Source organism: Ammospiza nelsoni, chromosome Z (genome assembly GCF_027579445.1).
Source record: "Ammospiza nelsoni isolate bAmmNel1 chromosome Z, bAmmNel1.pri, whole genome shotgun sequence".
Lineage (NCBI taxonomy): Eukaryota > Metazoa > Chordata > Aves > Passeriformes > Passerellidae > Ammospiza > Ammospiza nelsoni.
This window is the reverse complement of record NC_080669.1, coordinates 242,172-265,221: the sequence shown is the minus strand read 5'-3', so window position 1 is coordinate 265,221 and position 23,050 is coordinate 242,172. Positions and strand designations below refer to the sequence as shown.

The following is a 23,050-nucleotide window of genomic DNA, read 5'->3' as shown; positions in this document are numbered from 1 at the left end:
CCAAGACATTTTCTTTGTGGTAACAGCTGAAACAAGCAGGTTAGCATGATCAAGTTCTTCACTGGGCAGAAGAAAAAGAGCTTTTATAAGTGGGAACCAGATTTTTCAGAATAAAAGTCAGTGTTGGTAACCAGTTTCACTGAAATAGGTCAGAAATTTGGACTTGCTGCCCAGAGATGAAGTCGTACCTAAAAAGTATCTCTGCCAATTACTTTTTCTTTCTGGTGTTAAGCAATGACTTCCATTCCTGTAAGGCACCACAGCTTCTTCATATCTGGGGTAGCAGGTGCCTGCTGTGGTAGGACGGCTGCCAAAGCCACCAAAGAGAGAGCAACATGTGCAGGCACCTGGGGCCAGCAGCTCTCTGGGGTCCTAGCAGCAGAGCAGCACCAGTGCAGGTCCCTTCCTCTGCCAGCTATGTTTGAAGGCACCTGATGAGGGAGGACCAGGAACATGACCACATCGGGGGTGCCCTCCTCCTCCCACCACACTGAGGACTCTTAGACACCATGCAAGGTCATTTTGAAGAGAGCACAGTCTAAAGCCAAGTTAATCCATCTGGAAGGCCTTCTGGAAGTAGTTTATCAATTCTACTGGAGCCTTGCTGCAGCTGCTTCGTGGCATCCCTGCACGAAGCCAGCATAAGGATTCTTGCACACAGAGGCTGCCAGGCAAGGAGCTGTAGAACCCCACATTGAATGGGGTGGTGCTTGGAAGCACCTGCCCAGCTCATTGGGCAGCTCTGTGGGGTGGTGTGGTAGCATCTCTTCATTGCCAGTTTGCCTAGTGCAAACCTGCATCTTTAAGAATAGTTTTCTGGAAAGACACAAAGAGTCAGGTGAGGCAGCAGGCTCTGTGCAGATCTGGGAGGGAGGACTCTGATCTGTGCTGTGGACAGGTCTGTGGGGGACCTGGTTTGGGCAGGGATGCCTGAGGTGGAGCCTAGGGCAGTGCTGGTCTCTGCTGGGTGGTACCTTGTGTAATTCAGACAGGGCTGTGTGCTACCTTGGCTGACCATTTCATGTGCTCTGATGTCTTGTAATGGTACCTGCAAAGAGCGTGGGAGGATTCACCGACGCTGCTGGGCTGACTTTCTCTTGGTGTTGAACCTCTGACTCTGAAGAGGTGGCATTACCCCATTAACCCAAAGTGCTGCCTCAGTCTTGACCACGCTCCTGAGCTGGTGGCAATCACACACCTGCTGTGAGCACGGGGCAGAGGCAAATGCCTGGTTTCCCTCAGTGCAGACCGTGGTGCGTCGTGGAAAGGAAAATCACCAGCCCTGCTGGTGGTTGTGAGACAGTGGCAAAGGGGCTCTGTGAGCCCCCTTCCACCACCTGAACCCCATACATTTTCTGATGTATCCTTTGCTTTAATTAATTACATGTCCAGTGGGCTCATTTCTTTCATACTGTTACTGACAATCTGTTAGATAAAGGGAAAAAAATGCATTAGTGCCCTGTGGTATTGAAAGTGAAGGGTTTTCACACTGTCAGGGTAATGAATTCTGCACGGGTTTGAAGCACCTGAGCTTGGGGGAGTCCTTGTGTCATGTGTCTGGGAGTGACAACCCCCAGTGGTTAATTACTGCCATGGATGAGAGCTGAGCTGATAGCAAAACGAGATAATTTCATTAGTAGTTAAATTTGAAGTTAATTGGATTCACGTTTACACAAAGTAGTGTACAAAGACACACTTGGAAACACTCTTTGCTGCCTTTTGATTTTTTTTTAAGAAGGTGGATGGATTGAGGAATGCTTCTAAACTGCTCCCTTTTTTCCCCTGTGATTTGGAGGGAGGAGAGCCCTTTGCTGCTGCAGGCTGCTCTCTGCCCCAGCGCCTTTGTCCTGCAGCAGGGACATTTGCTGATGCCCAAGCGCTGCTTGCTTCACCTGTGCAGGGGTTGCTGCTGAGCTCTCCTGTAGCTGGTGGCAAAATTTCTTTTATGGAAGAAAATTACTTATTAACACTTTCTTTGCAAAATGATAATTTGCTTTCATTGTGGGTGTTGCCAGCTCCTAGTGAATGGAGGGATGGACATTTGTTGACTATCTTCTGTGTGCAGAGCCTTTGACATGTGCAGGCGTGTCCACAGCAGAGGTGTTCGCTCCTCTCTCCACAATGACAACACTTGTGCTCCCCCTAAGACAATTTCTCTCTGGAATTCAGATGAGTGTTGGGTCAGCATTGCCTTGCAGATGTTCACCAGGACCTGAAGGAGCCTGGTGAAGCAGTCTGGAGGAGGTGATGCAGTAAAGGAGATGTTAGAGTCCAGGCTGAATGGGCACTAGAGCTGCTGTGTGCTCCTTCTGTCATACAGGTGTGCCAGTTTCAGGTCAGCAGATACCACTGAAGGTACCAATGCTCCTGGGGCTACCAGCCTCTCCATGAGGAGGCCACTGTAGGACAGGCTCAGAAAGGTATTTCAGTACTTGGAGCTTAAAATTGTTGGCAGAGGCTGTTGGAAAAAGGTTGTTGGTTACCTTGGAAAATCCTGCTAGGCTCTGCTCTAGTTGAGCTTCTCTATAGGCTGGAGCTGGCAGCTGAGCTGCTCTGTCCTGCACAATACCAGCAAAGCAAGGCAAGGAGGCAGCTCTGCCCAAAGATACTTCTGCCCCATCTTTAACTCTGCACAGGACAAAGACATTCAGGAAAAAAAATGTCTTGAAGTGACCTAGGTTCCTATGTCTGTGTGGCCCACTGCTAAAATGCAGGTATTCATTTCCTCTTGAGTGCTTTACCTGTATGAGAAAGGCAGAACAGCCTGGAGCAGAGGCTGCTTCTTAATCTCTCTTTGTACTAGGTGGATTAGTGTTTTGCTCTTAAATCAATTGTTTTAGTGCAGTTGAAGCTTGCCAGCATGGGGGGAAAATCTTGTAGAGAATGGGATGGCTCTAGTCTTTCTTTCTGGTGAAAGCAAATTGGATGGAATCGACAGGATGAGGTTGGATTGCAGCACTTGCAGCTATGCCCTTGGTCACCTTTGGCCAGCCCCCTCAGCCTCCCCTCAGGCTCTGCCTGAGACCTGGCTGTGGGAACCCTGCAAGGAATGTTTGTTGACACATGACAGAACATTTCATTTGGAAATGGGACGCAGTGGAAACCAGCCCAAGCCTGTGGAATAGATCATGGGTGATATTTCTGTATTGACTGAGGAGCAGAGGTCCTACTTGTTATACTGTTGTTTGTGATGGCTATGTTGCTCAGTACCCTTGACAGTGATCCTGGTCATTCTGGGTGTGGCAGTGGTTTGGAGCAAGTGAATTATTTGTAATATTTCAAAGTACCGAAGTAAATGTCAAGGTTTTTAGGATAGCTATGGAAAGTGAGGAGTGGGGTGTTGTCGGTGTGGGGCAGCTTGGGAGGGGGAGCTTGCCCGCAGGTCAAGGCACCTTTGGGAGCAGACGTGTTGTGCCGTTCTCTAGTGACACCATACAACCAAGGAAGGGAGGAGCCCTGTTGTCCCTCCTGGGTCTCTGGAGGGCTCCTAGATGGCAGTAGTCAGCCTGTGAAATGTTCAATCTGCATTAGAGACAGCTGTTAGCTGAGTCCCTGCTAGCTCTGGCAGTGAACTTAGCTTCTGAGACTGACTTCATGTAGACTGCAGATACTTTTGTATTCTCCAGACTGTAGAGGTGACATAAAGCATTTAATTTTGTGTGGGAGAGAAGGAAGCAGGGCAGTGATGAGGGGAGAACATTTTAATCTAAAATAACCATTTTCTGCCTGCATTGAATAATTAGAATTCATTATGCCCGTCCGTAAGGGACGGGACTTCTCCCTAGCACTGGAGAACAAATTAATCAATTGTTTTGAAACTTAAATTCTTTTAGGATGTGAATGCACCATAAATATACTGTAGGAAGGGCCTGAGAGGAACAGCTTGCATCCTGATTTGCAGATACTGAGTGTGAAGGAAAGTGGGGCATGTGCTAAGAGATCACTGCAGCAATGCTAGAGTTTTGGCATGTACCCCTTCATCTGAGGGTAGGGGGAGGCAGTCTTTGTGGCCATGACCCAGAGATTGTGACCCACAATTTGAAATTACTTGTGTACCTGTCTCTTGTCTCATCAGATGAAGTCTCATTTCTTTAAAGATACCATAAAATGAAGATTTTTAAGTTTTAGTTTTAGATCAAAATTAATTTAGGACTCAAAATCTTTACCAAAAAAACCCCAACCAAACAAACAAACAAACAAAAAAAAAAAAACCCAAAAAAACCCACCCCAAAAACACTTTAAAAGGAATTGTTTTGGCTTTTGTAAAAATGTTCAGTTTCAATCTCTCCAAGCTCTGGAGACCTGAAAAAAGTTCTCTGTCTTAAAAACAATTGCCTACAGAACGCAATGTGAAAAAAAGAGAACCTGTGCTTTTTTTGCTTGTCAGTAGTGCTGAAATCAACAAAGTCACATAACTTTTGCTGATCCAAATGCTACCTTTTAAGGAAGGAACTTGATTTTTGCTAATGAGCTGTTTTGGGCCAACAGGATCTTGGGGCTGACTGGTGCCAGATGGTCCCTGTCCTGTAGAGGCTGGAAGAGGGGAAGGGCCAGGTGCTTCATGCAGCCCAGACTCCCTTTCTCTTAACTGAGGTGTACACTCAGCTTTTCAGAGATAACCTCTCGTGCATAGCCACTGCCTCTGAGCTGTGCTTTGGCTCCGAGGGACACTTTGTTTTTCCCTGCCCTGAAGGAGCCACTGGGCAGGCTGGCAGAGGTGGTGGCGGAGCCAGCAGGGCTGGTCTAAGGGGCAGGTCCCTGAACTAAAGTGGTGCCTGAGTAGTGCGGGTGATGCTCACCCTGGGAATGGATTGCAGGGCCCACGTCCAGCTGCTGACCAAGCCATGGTGCTGCAGGGTCAGTGCTACCAGGCACCTGTGTGTGTCTTGAAAGCAGCTTGTCCTTGGCTGAGTGTTCTACCCAAGGATGCCAAGGGAGCCCAGATGACCATGAGTGGGCTCCAGGATTTCCTCTGGGGTGAGGAAGGCATCCTGCCTGATGAGATCACAGGAGCATCCCTTTCTTCTGGAGGGTCTCTTGTTGCCACAGCTGACAGTGGTTTACCCAAAATCTCACTGCGGCAGCATGGTGACAGTTCCAGAAGCTCCACACGGGAGCAGAGTCCAGGCATGACTGAGGAAACACTTCTGTGGCTCTTTGTGAGCCATGATATCTGACCTTCTGTCTTTGCACTGCCAGCAGACACATGTCCTCAAAGGTGATAGGAGATGTGTCTGGGAGAGGGTGAAGGAAGGAAGAGGGGGTAGCCCAGACCCCTGGTCCAGGGGCAGAGAGAGATGGGAGACATCCCACTTTCTGCTTTTGTGGGGTTATTTCCATGGAAGTACTGTGGGTACTTGACTAAAACCCACATTTCTGTGGCTAAATGCAGAAATGCAGTGCAACAGGCTCTGTCTGTAAATCTAAACTCTTCCTCTGGCACTGTGACAAACTATATTTTAAACCATCTTCATGTCTCAATGCCTTGTGTTTGTTCCTTTTTTTTTCTTTAACAAGAGATAAAAATATGCTCTGCATTGTACTTAGATCTCAAACAGTCTCAGCCTTTGCATGTGATTTTCTAGGGAGTTTTCTGGCAAAATGTCATTAAGATCTGTGTTATTTCCCATTTCATTGCTTTTGACTTTACAAATCTAAGCTTTAGAGGAATTTGGGAGTAGGGGTGAGCTGCTGGAGTTCAGGCGGGTGTGTTCCTCTCCCTGCAGAACTCTGCTCTTCACCTTCCAGTCTTGCACTTCATTGGAGCTTTGTGGCAGCTTATAGAGAAAACAAAACTGTGCCTGCCCTCCCTGCCAGGCTGGAAATCTCACGCTGGTCCTCACAGAGCAGATGACGAATGCATGGCTGTGTTCTGGGTGTTTGGGGAGATGTAAAACCATGTCTGCTTGTCGTAATGCTCACGTGGTGATTTGTTGGTTTGATTCCTCAGGTCGCGAGCTGGCAAGTACAACCCTCCCAGGATACCCTCCACACGTCCCTCCTGCTGGACAGGGCAGCTACTCCGCTCCAGCACTGACAGGAATGGTGCCTGGTGAGTCTTCAGAGTAGGGGAGAAAGAAAATGTAAAAGGAAAACAAACAGTATTTCAGGAGAGAAATGCTGTGTGCTGTAAATGCTGTGTGCTGAGGTAGAAGCCACAGTGCCGAAGGGTAGGCATGGAGTGATCCTGAGTGAAGGAGGACCAGGCTCCCCAGCACAGGAGGCTGCATAACCTGCAGAGTGCCAAGGCAAAGTGTTGGCACTGGAATGCTGAAGGAGCTCCAGCCTCCCTTCTGTGGAGATTGCTCCATATTGGGCTGTGCCAGGCTCTGCTCACCTGGCTCAGGCTTTGCTCTAACTTGCCAGGCTTCTCCCAGCACTGTCCCTCTGTGCTGCCCCACTAGTGAGGCCATTGGGGCCTGGACATGTCCTGAGCTCAGACTTCCTCCATGCAAACCTGACTGATGGGGACACCAGGTTGTTCCCAGGACACTCTACTTCTGTAGTTTCCTTCCCATTTTGGAGCCTTGCAGTCAGAAATGCCAGCAGCTGCTACGGCTACTGCTACATGAGCCAGCTGCTGGCTACTGCTTGCCTGTGTGGCAGCAGAAGCAGAAGTTGTGCAGGTGCCTGGGGTGGGCAGAGCATGTTCTGCAGGTGTCACATCACTGATGCCATCCCTTAGCACTGTTGGCTGCAGATCCACACTCAGTTCAGAGTAGGACGGTGACTTCTGTGTACTGGCAGCAAGGAATGGTGGGGCAACAGCACTCCTGTCCTTTCTGGGCAGTTACCAATTCTTTGGGAGCACCTGCTAGGGTGGGTTGGCAGAGCGGCAGGATGTGGGGCTTAACGGTGCTCAGCCAGAGGAGGTGCAGTATAGGTTCAGTGATGTAGAGTCATCGGAGCTGATTTTCCCAGGTAATAGATTTTATTTTTAACTACATATAGGCTTGTGTGACCCGTTATATTGAATAACTGCACTGTTCCTCTCACTGGTTCCTTTAATAACAACCTTCTGCTCCAGCTAGTGTGAAGGTCAGCTGCAATTCCTGTAGGTTCTCCGTCTCATTTAAGTGAGAATTTGCTAACTAGCATCCAAAATGCCTTCTCAATCCTTCTTTGACTCCTGTCCTTTGCAGGACCAGTTTTAGAGCCTTGCTAGGGTAAGCACCACAGTCCCTGAGGGGCTGACAGTAAGGCAGGTGACAGACACACTCTGCTACCATTGGCACATCTCTGCTTGCTCCAAAATGGCCAAATTCTCATGCCCAAGCACTGGCATGTGTTTGTTCTGCTGGCTCTCAGGAATTCATCTCACGACCTGCCTTTTTCTAGTTTTTGGAGCCTTTGCTAGAAATGTGCTTCCTTGATAAGATTTTTAATCATTAGCCATGAATTTCTGCTTGTAATTAAGCAATTGTGTGAGTTAAGTGGTTAGAGACATGGGAAAAATGTATACATGATAACACATAAGCAGTGTTCTGTTGCATGCTTGTTGCTACTGCCGTTGCCCCTGCTGATGTGAGTAAAGCCAGGCCTGACCACGCTGGGTGTACCACAGCTGCTGGGGTCTGCAGCTTGCCTGTGGGACACGGGAGACCTTCACACTCCCTTGCAATTGCCAGATGTGTGGATTCAGCTTCATGTTCTGTCCTTATCTTTTCTCCAGCCCCCATCACAGCTCATCCTAGCAGGAGCACTTTTGCCTCCTGCCAGACCCAGGTCCTTCCTTATCTCTCCCACAGGAAAGGAGGTACATAGGAGCCTGTTTCTGCTGCATGTCCATGACTTGTTCAAACACATGCTCAAAATTTCACATTTCCTCCTTTCTTTCCTGCAAAACAAGGGACTTGCATATCAGCAGTGAATTTCCATTTTTATGTGGCTTGTCTGCTATGGCAGAGAATAAACTATTCAAATGCTTTTCTCTGAAGGAACCAAACAAGCAAACACGTGGTTTGATTTCAGTCTGGAGCTTTAGGGACTGACAGCTGGCATTGTTCGAGGCTCCCATGAATGTGTTTCCTCTGCAGGCCACTGGCCCTGCAAGCCTCTCCTGCCTTTTGGTGGCTGTCACCCTGTAGAATTGACTGGAGGGGAGCTGTCTGAGCTGTGCTGAGGTGCCAGCACCCACAGTGCTCTGATGTCACAGGGTGCAAGTGAAATGCCACGGTGGGGTCATGTAGGGGGAAAACAGCAGGCTGGGTGGTCAAGCTCACAGGCAGTGCCTAATGGCACACTCCAGGTGGGTGCTGGTACCATGCATAGAACTGCAAGGTACCGCTGGAGGTTTCATCCACAAACAGAAGAGAGCCCATCTTATCAAGGGTTCAGAGGCTGCCGACCTGCATGATGCTATCAGCAGGCTCTAGAGCAGAGCAGTGAAGTGGAGGCACATAGACAGGCTGGGGAGGAGCAGGAAACCCAGCAAGGACAAACCAAATCATCCTGCACCAGGACAAGGAGCACTTTGCTACAGGCTGAAAACTGTTTAGTTCCTGGAGGGGCTACAGGGATGAGGCAGACTGAGACCTGAGCATCAGTCTGTTATCTGCACTGCTTGTGAGAATGGTCGGCATTGTCCTGTGCAGGAGCTGGAGAGAAGAAATTATCCCCCCTCACCTGGAACTTATGGACCCACAATGGAAATAGTTCTGGTTTGAGTCCCCTTTACACAAATAAATGACTGGTAGAACTGAAAACAAGCAAGATGCAACTGGGCATGACAAAAGTCTCCAAACTTTTCCCCCAGGAGATGAGCCCAGTGGTGGAACAGGTTGCTGAGGGGTTGTGCAGTCTCCATGCTCGAGGATTTTCAAGGCCATGGTGGGTGAAGCCCTGAGTATTCTGCCCTGGCCTTATTGCTGATCCTGCACTGAGAATGGTATTGAGACTGCCAGAAGACCTTTCCATCTTGAAATGACTGGTCATTCCATGACTCAGTGTTTCAACTGAGGCACTGCTGGAAATGTGCTGCAGAAATTCATATGCTTCTGCCTGATACTGTGAGTAGGGATGGAGTCAGGAAGCTGTTTGAGGATGGAGATCAGGCCCCTCTCTGTAAAGGAGAGGTGCCAGCAGTCCACACACAAGAGACACTTTTGCTCTTGTTACCTTTAAATGACTAAACCACGAATCCCACTTTGAGGCTGGAGGGAGCCCTATAGACATCTTTTCTGTCATAGGGAAGATCCTAATGTCTACCCAGAGACTGGGAAAAATTTTCACATTGCTCTTCCATCCTGTGACCATGGTCTCACTCTGCAGCAGCACAGTGGAACCTTCTTCCAGCCCCTGGCTTGGCATCCTGTTTGCCTGTGCTCCATGCCCCACGCCTGACTTATTTTTTCCTCTGGGAGACTATTAATGATGGGAGGAAGGTGGGTAGATCCAGCATAAGGTTGGTGACTATTGCTATTCCTGGACATGCTGGGAGCAGGCATCAACATTGACTCTATCATGTGGTATGTCGTGGGAAGCCACAGGATCCCAGGAACAGCCACCAATCTCACCTGGGGAAGGGGACATAGAAGTGCCTGGAGCACCTTGCACAGAATGAACACTTCTCTTTAACCCTCATTTTCTGGTGGCTGATGCCTTGAACATGGAAGTTTATATTCCTTGTAAATGTTCATTTTGTCTAGTGCAGCTCTCTGTCTATTTTCATTATCTGTTTAAAGCTTTAATCCACTGTTGGTTCCTACAAGATCCATGCCCTCAGCATCATCTTGGGGCACAGGATACGACAGGTTACTAAGATGCTGTATGCAGAAATTATCCCAAATAATTTGGTACTGTGGGTACTATTTGTTCACATTGTGACTGTGCCCCTAAGGTGCCGTTGCTTTGGAAACATGGAGCAGTGTTTTCCCAGCAGCTTTTCCTTTCTGGAGGAAAATCTCTGGGGAAGAGCAGGCTGGAGCAAACCGCATCTTCTCCACCCAGTCATGTACTTACAACATGAAGCCTTGTGCCACCTGGCAGTGCTTGCTCCATTACAGAGATATGGTCCTGGGGCTGTTTTCTTCTTTGGATGGAGATGGTGCTGTCTTCTGCTTGCAGTTTCTGCCTCCTCTGCTCCTTTTACTGCCTCAGATCTCACTTTGGGAGCTCAGCAGAAGCAAGCTGGGTGCACACTAGGAAATGCAATATTTCCAGGGGGTTTACTCTGTGGCCAATGTGGGGCCCTCAGAGCCCTTTCCTGGGGTGAAGTGTTTGAATGAAGCACAGCTTCTGAAGCAGCTGTTGGCTGGTCACAGAGACCATACAATTGCCACATCTCCCTCACCTCTGGAAGGCTGGGCTTTCTCTCCAGTGCTGTTAGTCCTCCTTCATGGGCTCTGCTGTCCTGCTGATTGGAGCTGGCATGGTGACAGGGACCAGTGCTGCTTGCCTGGGGTCTTTTCTTGATCCTTTGTAGCTTCACAAACCACCAACTTGTTTCCAGCACCGGCTCAGGTCTCTCTTTCTTCACAGATCACTACTTGTGTCCATGGGTCTACTCCCAAGATGTATCTGAAAGTCAGTGTTCCTGCATGTGTGGGGTAGATGGTGGCCATCAGCAAGGGTACAGAGGGGAAACATGAGGGCTGGTGCAAGAGCCACAGTATGTGTGCCTGCTCCAAGCAGCCCATCCCAGAAGCTGTGCCCCATTTGAGTCCTGACGGCACTGGGGCAGAGGGGCTTGCAGCAATTTCATTGCAGTGACAGGGGTTTGGACAAACCACACCTGTGTTCACCAGCGTGTGTGTGCCCTTGCCATCATGCTTATAATGCTGCAGCTGAGCTGGACACTGGTAATATGCAAGTAGCCATGATAACTTGCTTAAATCCTTATTCCAGTTCTTGTCCCAGTTAGAAGTGCTGGGACAGCAACCCCTGTTTCCCCTCAGTTTCTGTCTCCTTTCCCCATTCCTTCTTCACCACTCCAGGGGTGAAGCCGCTGCTCTGCCACCCCTTTTCCTCTCCCCAGGGCTGCTGTTCACCCCCTCCCCTCCTCTCTTGGCAGGCTCTGCATACTGGGTGACAGGAAAGGGTAGACTCTCCAGAATAGTGATGCTGAGAATATAGTCATTAATGGGACTCTTGAAACCCAGATGTCCTTTCTGAACACCAGTAATTTGTTTTTAATGAAAAACCATGCAGTGACCCTGAACAAATGAATTTCCTTTATAAGAAGTCTATGTGCAATTACCCGACTAAAGGGACCTGAAAACACTGACATTCAAAACTGGGCTTTGAAAAGAAAGGCATAAAAAATAGCAATGCTGTCATTAGCAATCTTTTATCTAGGAGAAGATGCTTACTCTAACGTGTGAAGGGGAAGGAGATGATGTTGCCAACAAAACACGTGGCTTTCAAATGCATTTTTTAATTGTGGCTGGCAGGTATTGAGGCTGAGGAGCAGTAAGGCTGTGTTGACTTCTTCCTGTTTGGGTTGTTCCTCGTACTGAGTCTGCAAGGGATAATATCCTTCCTCAGTCCACTGGCAGCCAGCCTGCAGCAAGGGGTGCGGGGGGCCAGAATGCCAGCCTTGTGTCCTGGAGCGTTAGGAGGCAGACCTTTGGATGAGAGGGACTATCAGGATCCAGTCTGTAGAGACTGGTGGAATTTGGATACACTGGCACACTGAAGACTTTATTCATAGTTTTTTTTAGTTATTTTTAAACTATTTTTTAGGGTTTCTTAAGCTATGTTTTTTTAGTTATTTTTGATCTGGCTCTACCTTTGCCAAAGTTTGGCAACACCATGTTGTAATCTCGTGACAATATTTAGGAAAGAAATGAGAAGCAGCTGAGAGATAAAATGCCTAAAACCAGGGGCAGAGAACCAAATTGCAGTATGTGGGATGTCAGAGGGCATCAGAGAACCAGGTCCTCTTCTGTTGTCCAGCATAATGCTGGAACTGCTTGGTTACTTGAACGCTGACATTGTTCTGGCCAGTGAGAGTAAAAGGAGATTCTGGCCCCTTGTGTTAGATGGACCTGAAGCAAATGAGGAATAAACCTTAACAATTCTTTGCTGAAGCAGAAAGTTTGCAAGCTACCTCCTCAGAGCTTAGAAGTGACGCCCAAGTGTGCCATTGTTTCCACCTGCTCCATGCTGCTGTTGTGACTGGGATAAATATTTCTGTGTTTGGGTTATAGCCACCTGTACCTTTTTGAGAGTTCATGCAGCTCAAACCCAAACCCAGATGTCCCCTGGTGCATCCCTAAGACAACTTCAGCCCCTGCAGATGCTCACAAAAATATCCAAGGCTCCAATGTCACAGTCAGAAGGCCTGCTACCAAGGGGCAGAAGTGCTGATGTGGCTTTCTCTGGTTAAGCAACTTTTTGCATTTTTTCCCAAGTCTGAGGCTATTTCACAGAAGTGTCTCCCCACCCTTTTGTAGTTTTGGGAGAGAAATCTCAGAGAAGTTTCATCACCTATGATGGAGTATGCAATGTGCCATCACAAATATCTTGGGGCAAATCGCATACCATCTGATAAATTATTCCCTTAATTAATAATGAAACAGTCAGGTAAATGGTATATGTTTATACTCTGCTTGTGTACGTTTTGCATGAGGGTCTGCTGGAATCTTGGAAGTCTAGAGAAACGTTTTGGTTCTCATCTGTCAGGAATGTAATTACTGTTCTTGCACAGAATATAGATAAAATCTATATTGTTTTCAATATGATGTTGTCAAATATTATTTCATTGAATTAACTTAGAAATTATGCTGAAGAGGGCAGGCAGATGAAATGCTGGAAAGCCTACAGCCTTTGGATCTACTGATCCACTTTCCCCTTGCACAGCAATCCTCACCTGGGGTCACTTAGGCTCTCTGCTCTTTACTCTAGCTGAGGATGTGGTCCCCAGTGTCCCACACGTGGCAAAGGCAGACCACTCTGCTTTGCTGGCCCTCTCTGCTCTGTCCATAGTTTCTGCCTCCTCCTGTTGAGGTAAGACATTGTGCATATCTAAACATAAGTAAGCAAGGTGAAGTGTGTATAAACAAAGAGGTCTGTATTTAGGAGTGAGGAGGAGGAGAGAAAACATATTGTATTGCTCTACTCTTTGGAAATTTCTATGCATTTGTAATAACAAAATTACCATAATTTGCTCGTTAACGCAGCTAGATCAGTCAAGCATTGTTCCAAACATGCAGAGGCTGCCTCTCGCTCTAGGTCTGCCAGTGAGTAAAGCACGGTGGAAATTAGCATGCAAATAGCCCTAATTCGGCCGAGCTGTCAGATCCCCACTCAGCTGCTTGTTCCCTTTGAAATCCCTGACAGGAGGGGCTCAGGCAAGCCCATCCTCCAGTAGATCCAGCCAGAAGAGTACCGAGGGGGCACCTCCTGAGTGACAGTTTGGCTACCTTCAGTCAAATCCATCTATCTCGTCAGCCAGCAGTGGTGACACGGGGGGCTGTGGGCTGGGGTGCGTCTTCCAGCCAGACCTCCATGCCAAAACTGTCCCCTCCCCAGCCCAGGATGGTGCCAGGGTTTGGGGCTCCAGGAGCTGAATGACGCTCCCTTGGCATAGGGGAGTGCTCTGTTCAGATACCAGTGTTCAAGTTAAGCTGCGCTTTGGATCAGTGTTGAGGTTGGGGTTTTTTAGTATTGAGGGATGGAAACCAGGGCTTGTGGTAATTTCTTCTGGAGCCTCAGCCAAGACTTCTGGGTTGTCTGTGGCTGCGAAGCTCGGGGAGCATTGCTGCAGAGGAGGGTGCACTGGGCAGTGATGGGATGGTGCTGCACAATGTCTGCCCATGGTCCCTGAAGATGGGCGGAGAGAGAGGGGCATGCGGCTGGTGGCACAGGGCTCTGTCCTGCACCCCCAGAAGGGAGCCATGGCACCACTCCCTCTCCAAGGTACCCACAGAGGGACCCCGGTGGCAGCTGGGGGTCTGTTAATGATTGTTCAGTGTTACAGGTCCGATGTGTTGCCCACCTTTAAGCAAGATCGTGGTTATTAAAGCAATAGTGAGAATTTATGAAGTCTTTTGTTGCTGATTTGTTTCTTACCTTTTAAGGGGAGGTTATGTTACTAAACATTTTTCTGTCCTCTACAATACAGTAATTTTGAGACCCCTTGTGCTGGCAGCTACAGTAAACTGCCCCAAAATATCTAGAGGTGGAAATTTAAAGATGATGTGTTAAAAGCTCAGTAATATGCCGTGTAGGACCTGGCACATGGGTCTGATTTTAAGAGTTTGCCTTATGCAGGATCAGTTTGCCCCTACCCAGGCAGCTCCCAGGGTCCCCTCTGGGCACTAAGGACACTCTCCCTGTATGTAGAGGGTGGAGGGGCACTGCAATCCTCCTTTGCAAAGGCAGGAACAGCTTTACAGAGAGTTTACTAATAGATCATTGTTCCGCTGGCTCTCAAAGATAGCGCTCATAATGGCTGACCAGGTAATGCATCCCCAGTGTGCTGGCTGAGACAGCTTGGTGTCCTGCCAGATGTGGCATGCCAAGGGTGAGGCACACTGCTGCATCCTCTGCATTTCATGGGTCCACTCCTGTTTGGTCTTGTTTATTCATTACAGACAGCTGTCCTTTGGTGAAAACACGATAAGGAAAAGATAAGTGTAATCAGAAAGCCATGAGACCTACAGTAGTTCTGATTTTGGAAAGCTGCAGTTTGGATTAGTGTAGCAGAGCTATGAGAGTGGTAAGACATTGCACATGTTGCCCAGAGATGCTGTGGGCTGTCACATCCCTGGAACTGTCCAAGGCCAGGTTGGAGGGGTTGGAGCAATCTGATAGTGGAATGGTACAGTTCCTGGGGTAGTTCCATGCCAGGTGTTGGGACTGCATGAACTCTAGGTTCCATCCAACTCAAACCATTGTGTTATTCTGTGGTTCTATGAGTCAGGCACCACCTCACACAGGTGTTGCTTGTGAGCAAGGAAGGAACAGCTGGAGCTGACTGGGACTTGCAGGACTGAACTCAACTGCCTTGCACGTAGTGTGGTTTCTTAGAGAAGAGAAATAGCCATGTGAGATCACACAACACAGATTATGATTTCATTCTGTTTTTCATGCTTGTGTCTCCTTTGTGTTATGTCAGCACACAGAGTTTAAAAAAACTGGAGACTACAAAAGTGTCGGGGTGGAGCACACCAAGTTGTCAGAGCTTTGAGCCCTACAAAGTGCCCAGCATCTATCAGGGTTGCCAGCTGTGGCTCAGGCACCAGATGACCTTACGTGTGGGGTGTGTGAATCAGCCAGACTAGCTATCAAATCAATCAGGCAGTTCCCAGACAAATTGTGTTTGACAATGAGCAAATGCGGAGATCCCCAAAGTAAGCAGAGTGGAAAGCACTTCATGGCCCACTGTGTCCATGGCCAGGAATGTGACACGGCTGCACTTTTTCTGCCGTACCTCACAGCATGGCAACTGGTAACAGTGATGGGAGAGTAAAGTCTACGTTCCCATCACATCCAAGCTCAATGGCCCAACTGTCCAGTGCTTCTGTGTGGTGAGGGTTGGCATGATGTGTTTTCTTCCTCCTGAGCGTTAGACCCTGGCTAGCCTACCTCTTGCTGAGATTCTTGTCTCAGAGGGGGCTTCTCACACACCATCCCCAGCCTGGGTTTCTGTATGCACTGAGCAGTGTGCCTAGCCCGGGGTGATAGGAGTTCAGTATCTGCCCAGCTTCACGGTGTCAAGAAGTTATCCTGTAATGAGACGGAAGCCTCCTGCTTCCAGCATTTCTGTGGCCAAGGGAATGCTGCAGACTAGATCCTGAACCCAAGCATCCCCAGCTCCCTGAACGTTCCCCTCTGCCATGGGAGGATGATCCCTGTAGAGGTTTTGAGGGGACTTAGCAGCCATTTTCTTGCAGGCTGTTGTTTATGAATTCAGTATTTTTGCTACTTGCTGGACTTATTTTCTTAGATGGTAGGTTTGACTTCTTTATGATTGTTGCTGGAGAGGGGTTGCTTGCAGTTAGGACTGTCTGAACATAGAACATCTGCTGTGTGGCAAACTGCAGCTCTCAGAACTTATGCCTATGGCACAAATTGAAATGCTATGATAATAAAGTATTCTCTTCCCAGGATTTCCTGGATTCCTTGAGACTTTATCAAAACAAGTGAAAATGCTTGGACATTACAATAGATTGCAGTGTAGTGCAATTCAATGTAATGTGATCAGCGCAAAAGAAATAAAATGGGGTAACAGAAAGAAAGAAAATCAAGTGAGAACTTTTAATCAAAATTACATACTGTAGTAAAAAATGAAGGAAGGTGCTCCAAGAACTGCCCTTTTTCCACAGCAGAAATTTCCTCCGAAAACACAGTTTAAAGCAGAGGCTATTAATCTGTAGGAATCAGTGTTTGTATTGGAAACCTATTGTGTGGTCAGCTGTGTGAGGCAGGTGTGAGCCCCTGGACAGGAGATGCAGGAGCTGGGAGTTTGAGGATGTGTCTCCTACTCATGAGAGGCATGTTCTGGGCCAGGAGAAGAGAGACTGTCTGCATGAGGAAGTGAGAAGTCTCCAGAAAGAAATATGTGTTCATTTGTTTCTGTCAGCAAATATGGCACTGGCGCAGATGAGAAAAAGATGAGAAAAAGTCACCTGTCTCTTATGACCTCAGTAGGTTTGGGATAAGGCTCTGCAGTGACTGTAGAGTAAGCTGGGAAGTTTAAATATCACTTCCTCAATTACTACATAAGAAGACTAAAAGCTGCACTCTTGTACTGACTTGATGTCCCTCCAGCCTCAGTTGCATTAAATCCTGTCAGTCTTGGGAGCTTTACCCCACCAACAGTTTGTCTCAAGTGACTGCTGGTTGAACATGGGATGTCTTACTCATGTGGACAGGTGTGCACAGACTCCATGGTGGGACACACAATGCCCAGGTGGGAGAAGGCCTGCTTGCTTTGTCTGTTAAAGGTGTGGCTACAGGGTGTTGGTGTGTCCCCATCTTTTTCTCTTACCAGCCTTCTTCAGTGTGAAGGAGCCATGTCAGCTCAGGCTAGCTTGTCTTTGATTCTCGCACATTTACTAAAGTCAGGAAAAATAATGCCAGGCGGCAATGAGGAGCCTGGTCCTGGTAGGGTAAGCAGGGCTGTTGGGAGCCACGTGTCCCCTGGGGCATGCACCATGACAAATCATGATGCCCTCAAGAATTAACTTGCTAAGTGTGGAAGGAGACTTCCTTCTCCTCCTGTGTCTTCTCTTCCTTGGTGCCATTTTTGGCTGATTCAGCTGGATTCAAGTCAGGCTAAACAGCTGCAGACATTATTTGGAAATGGTGTACGCTACAAAGCATTTGCCAGCAAAATGTCCCATCCGTTGTGCCAGAGGACCGAGCTGCCACATTCCCAGACATCTGAGATTGACTGACAAGATTTTATTCTCTGCCTTTAATGGATGACTGTAATGTGGATGTGATGTAGAAGCAAAGCAGTGCAATGGAAATTAAGTGAGAAATTATCTGTCTTCTGTCACTTAGGCATTCATTTGCATCGTCTCTGGTGTCAGAAAGAAGACCTGACATCATCTCTTCTGGGGATGTGTGTCTGTATTTCAAGCTTCCCACAATCACAAAGTGGGGAAAGCAGACCCTGCTAGTGTGCTAAAGCCCCAGACCAGGCATAGATGAAGCCTGCAGTCCAGCTGAAAAGCTGGTATTGCAGATAGCTGAGATGCTGAGATTTGTGTGTCTCAGCTTGCAGAGTTTATCCACACAGGAGGTGAGCACAGGGGACTTTTCCATCTCTCAATGATGCTGCCACCTTGGCAGAAATGGCAGGACCTGGCCCTCTTCTGGTGCTGCTGTACCAGTGCCAGGTGAGCCATGGCCAGTCCCTGGTGGGCTCTGGGAGTCACTGAGGACTGGGGCACTAGAGGAATGCCTCAGACAGTGCTGATGTGGCAGGATGCTCCCTCAGTCATGCAGATGCTTTCCTGCTCATGTTCCCTGCATTGGAATATAATTGAAGACAGCCTCCATATCAGCAGCAATGTGCATGTATCACACTGCCAAAATGTTTAATTTCCAGGCTTTACAATATTTGTAGGCTATGTTACTATGGCGTGTGACATTATATCTTCTGCTATGAGGTAAATTATTGTGTAATTCCTGGAGGTGGCTGCACATTACAGTGTCATTATGAAGGTTGAAGTTATAGAAAAAGCTCAAGTCAGGATGAAGCATGGAGTGGAATGTTTTCACCTGATCCAGCTGCAATATTTCTGCTGCCTAGCTCAAATATTTTAATCCCGCAATATACTTCTTGTGACCTTTTGCACCAATTTGGGATGAAACCATATTGCAAAACTTACTTTCTCTGAGTCAGTTGTTTACCTTTCATCCCACCTGCATTACCAAGCTGGTAAGTCTGGAGCAAAGAAGGTAAAATGCTGCCTGCCCTGCTGTGCCACGGGGCTGCTTCTGCTCAGGTTGGGAGTGCATAGGCACAAAGGCATGGAGTGATGTTGTGTGTGGATGCATCCCCTGTGCTGCTCGTCTGCTCCATGGCCGTTGTCCCCTCTGTGCTTCACATCTGCCACATGTCCCTTGTCTGCTCTGTGACCCTCCTCTAGCCGGCCCCTTTGTGTACTCAGTGCCCTGCATTCTCTCTGTGGTGTTCATCCACCTTTTGCCACTCACCTGTACTTTGTGCAGGGTGCAAGGGGGCTTTGAGAGGATTGCAGCAGCCCCACCAACCAGGCTTAAGGAGAGACAGTGTGGTATGGGCAGCTGCAGCAACCAGACAGAACAGCAGTGTGTTCTCAGCCCCATTTCTGGCAGCACTGGTGCTGGTGCTCTGCACATGGCCAAGTGCGGCTTGCTGATCTTGATATCAGTGTTATCACTGACAGTTACCACAGTGCAGCTTCCTGATGCTAGGTCCACCTGGGATCCTAAGAGTCTGCAGGCTAGTGGCTGGTGGAGAGGGGAGATGACTCTGCAGGCAGCTGAGAGGCAAGGGGCAAATCCCTCATTGCAATTAATTGCAATGCCATCTTATATTCAGATGAGTTGGGCAATTGTCCTCCTGTATAAAGAAATGAATCTCTCCCAATGCAGTTCCAATATGGTTGCTCTGTGGCACCACCTACCTTTGTTGTATTAAAGTTAAATACCTTTGTGTACAAAAGTTTAAAGTGCATAGCCAAAACCTATGTGCTTGCAGTAATTGCAGATGTAAATCTTTTTGTCATCCTGCAAAGACTAGGTGAGGTATTTCATAAATATGTCAGAAGCAGCATTAAAATTTTATGGCAGGCAGCACGGGTCGAGAATACTACAGTGACTTCTCAGCAAGGTACGTCCACCTTAACCCACAACTCATTAGTCATTGATGGGATTTCTGTGCCTCACAGCTTCTTGGAAATGCAGTAGTGTTACAAAAATCTGCATGTTACTGTTTTCTTACAATATGGCAGCCCACTCAGAGCTGTTAAAATACTACATCTTTGACCAGTGTTGGCTAATGTAAAGATAAAATAAGGGAGAAAGACTGGCCAAACTGTGTAGTCACATAATTATATTCAAATGCATTAGAAGTTAATTGGCAGTCTTGTTGGGACTTGGAACTTTGGAGGGATGCTCTCTGAATGTAAGAGAATGTTTATTCTCAACTGTAATAAACTTCTCCTTGCCTGATGTGCAGTAGCAATTAGCCAAAGTAGGGACTAATTTCATTTTGAAATCACACGGGTGAAAATTTAGGAGATGGCTGCACCAGCCACTCTGTGAAGGGTTAATCAATGACTTCAAGATGGGACAGACATGGGCTTGATGTGCTTTTGGTCAGTGTGAGTGTATGAGGGATCAGAGATGATTATAAGTGATCTATTGATCCACTTACAGCAGATTTGCCAGTGGATTTACAAGCCTGCATGTGTAAGGAGCATGTACATGTCTGTGTGTCCATGTTGGCAAGTCTTGTTAGTGTGTGTGTGTGTGTCTGTCTGTCCTTATATGTGGGGTGTGTTTCTGTGTGTGCACCCTGCTGCTGCAGCCCCTGACATCCCAGGAAAAGCATGCCTGGTCCCCTTGCCAATGGCACTGTATGCAATACCCCCCTGCTATGGGAGCAGACCCTGGCTTTTGCCCCCAGCGTTTCTCCAGGGGGCATCCAGCTGGATTGCTGTGATAGTGTCTGTAGGTAAATGAACATGAAATGTATAGTTTTGTATATTTATTTATGTAAATGTATATATTGTAGCTTCTTGGGGAAAAAGAAAAGTGTGTTATTCCTCATGTTTTTAGGAGAGAAAATAGTTCTTACAAACAAAAGAATTCCTCTGTTTGTTCAGATTTGTTTAAGGAGGATGTTGCAGATGCTCAGCAGCCAAAGTAGAGTCTGGCTTGTACTACTGGCCCCTGTAATTAACAATTATTGCCACATTTTCTGGCAGTTATTCCTACAGGCAGAATGCTGTCTAATTATTAATACAGATTAGTGGCACTGCCTAGGATCCTGTGAATGCCAGTATCTCAGGGCTGGCCTGATGGTTGCAGCACATCACAGCTCCAGACACTCCATCTTGGCTAAAGGTGGATGAAATATTTGATGTAGTTTTGTCGTGTTGTGTTGAAAGAACATGGGTAAAGGGCTTACTGCTCTAAGGACTCACTGTTTGTCAGGGTTTTTTTCATGTCAGATCAACAAGTGAAGGTTTTGTCCTCTCTAAGAAAAGTTTTTCTTGAAAAACATCTGTGAGGGCTGTTCGTCTGCTGAAATCTATTCTTTTCAATTCCATCATTGGAATAAAAAAGGCTGATGGTGGGATATCAATTGTATAGAAAGCATTTCCACTTCTCCATTATAATGCTTTTTTCACTTCTTTCCTGTGAGAATAAATAGATTGCTCGATACAATGCCAGGTAAATGCAGGTTCAATCAGAGCAGCTTCCCATTTTGATGCAGAGGACCTCAGGTGTGTTGAAAAGCATCTCCCTTTTTTTGAATCTACTCAGTAAAGAGGTTTTCCAAAATGACATTTTTCAGCCCCCTTTGGAAACATTTCTTTTTACTAGAGGTTCTTTCCACCATGACCCATGCTAGCCCAAGTAGCATGTGAGCTCAGGGGATTCCATCATGCGTCACTCGGCTCAGAGTGAAGATGTGTCTCTTTGGGCTGGCGTTTGCATTGCTTGCAGGAATGGGCACAAGAGGGGCATCTGAAAGGGGTGTATTGGGCCCCCAGGCTGCCACAGCCTTCTGGGGGATCTGGCTGCAGCATCCATTGACAAATTCTGGATGTGTCATTCATTCTGGCATAGTTTCTGGTAACACAATCTTGAGAACATTCTCCAAGCCTGCCCTTCAAAGATTCATCTATGAATCCCACCAGCTTGTCCTGAGTGCTAGTTGGTTATGACCCTGAGTATTTTCATTGAAACAAATTGCTGGGATCATGGAAGGCTTTTGCTAGATACAGGGTATTTTTCTGCTCAGCTTCTTCCCGGCGGGGGGGAGAGGATGCTATTTCGGAAATACCTGCTTTGTTACAGTAGAAGTGTAGTTTGGCATTTTGCCCCATTTTTTGGCACTTCTGCAGCATGTCTACTGCTCGGTGTAGAGCAGGCAAGCGTGCCTGCTCTGCAGAGCTGAAAGCAGGGTGATCCATTTCCTTCCTCCAGTGGGACTTCTGCCCAAAGAGCAGGTGAGGGACCAGAACACCTGGCAGATGACTGGTGGCTGGCCTGTGGCATGCCCTGGGTTGCTACTCCCCCAGGTTAAATGCAGCTGATATTCTTGGATTAGAGCAATGTATATCTCTGGTCCTGCTATTTCCTAATGAAAGTTGAAGTTAGAAGAAAGTCCAAGATTCAATCAAAACAAAAACCAACAATAAAAATTACTGTGGTCTTTTCTTCAAAGGTAAAGTTCTTTCTTCCTTTCAAAGGTATGGTGAGTTTACCACTGGGACTTTTGGCTAAGTTTTCTTTTTTTTTTTTAGCCTCACTGACCTCAATTTGAAATTTAGTATTTAGTATTTCTCTGAATTTAAAAGGAAAATATTTGTTTGGAAAACAACTGATTAAAAAAAAAAAACAAACCCAAATCCATGACTCTCACTGAAGTATTTTGTCTGAATTGTCAAAAATATGTTAGTGATGTGAAATTACCTTTTTTACATGCGATGTGGAGTATCAACTGATCCCAGCTCTCCTGTTCATGGGGAAAACTTCTAATGGAGTGACTCCTGTGAGCTTCAGAGGCAGCAGCTTCCCACATAGGACTGCAAACCTCATTCTCTCTCACCCTAAACCACTGCAATAGCTTGATGTGGAGAGGAAAGTTTATTTCACTGAGGGAAAACCATGCTGTTGTTCTCTGCTGAAAGCCCAGACCCTTTTCCTGGTCTGTACAGTTGTTTGTCCCTCTGACTTTATGTGGGATGTTGCCTGAGCTGCTGGATCATGAAACTCTGGGGTGGTGTTGGCCCAGGGTGACAAGAAGCTTCTGCTTTGATTTATACCCTCCAGCTCAGGCAGTGACTGGCCCTGTGGCCAGCAGAACTTTGGTGTAACAGATTTCCAGGCTGTATTTGGATAGCTGCTGCCTCACAGAGTCAGCCAGGGATGTGTGGGTGTGAACACATGGCTCAGTGCAGTGCTTATGTCTGCTCCCCATGCATCCAAGCATGTCTTTGCTTACCAGGGTAATGACGGTTATTGGAATTTGCTGAAGAAATTTATGACCCATGTGATTACTTCCTCAAAATAAAACTATAGAAAACAAATAGAAGTCATGAGAATGTTAATTTTGAAAAGTAACAGTAAGATCCCTCAGCAGAAGAGAAAGGTAGAGGCAGCAGGAGTATAGACATACAGGGAGATGGGTTTGTCTGCAGAAAACCAACCTAGGGACAAATACAGCAGATAGTTTTTAAACTTATCCCAAACCCACAGAAGGAATGTTGAAGATATTGCTGCTCTGGCCTAACTCCGCATTTTGTCCCCGAACTTCTGTTCTTGTCTCTTAAACAGTTGTGTTTATTGAATACCATTTCTCCTGGTTTCTGTTCATTTCTTGCCAGATGGAAGGGCTGAGTAACACATTGTCCTAAATGCAGAGCTTGATTAA

At 47.2% G+C, this 23,050-nt stretch overlaps 1 protein-coding gene across 2 annotated transcripts in view; it reads left to right on the top strand.

The window, feature by feature from the left end:
* PAX5 (paired box 5) overlaps nucleotides 1-23,050 on the top strand; it is a 138,830-nt gene that overhangs the window by 96,569 nt on the left and 19,211 nt on the right. For both annotated transcript variants that reach the window (XM_059492110.1, XM_059492109.1), the window contains one exon: nucleotides 5,951-6,052. In XM_059492110.1, coding sequence (XP_059348093.1) covers nucleotides 5,951-6,052 — 102 coding nt within the window. The remainder of the gene's footprint in view (nucleotides 1-5,950; nucleotides 6,053-23,050) is intronic.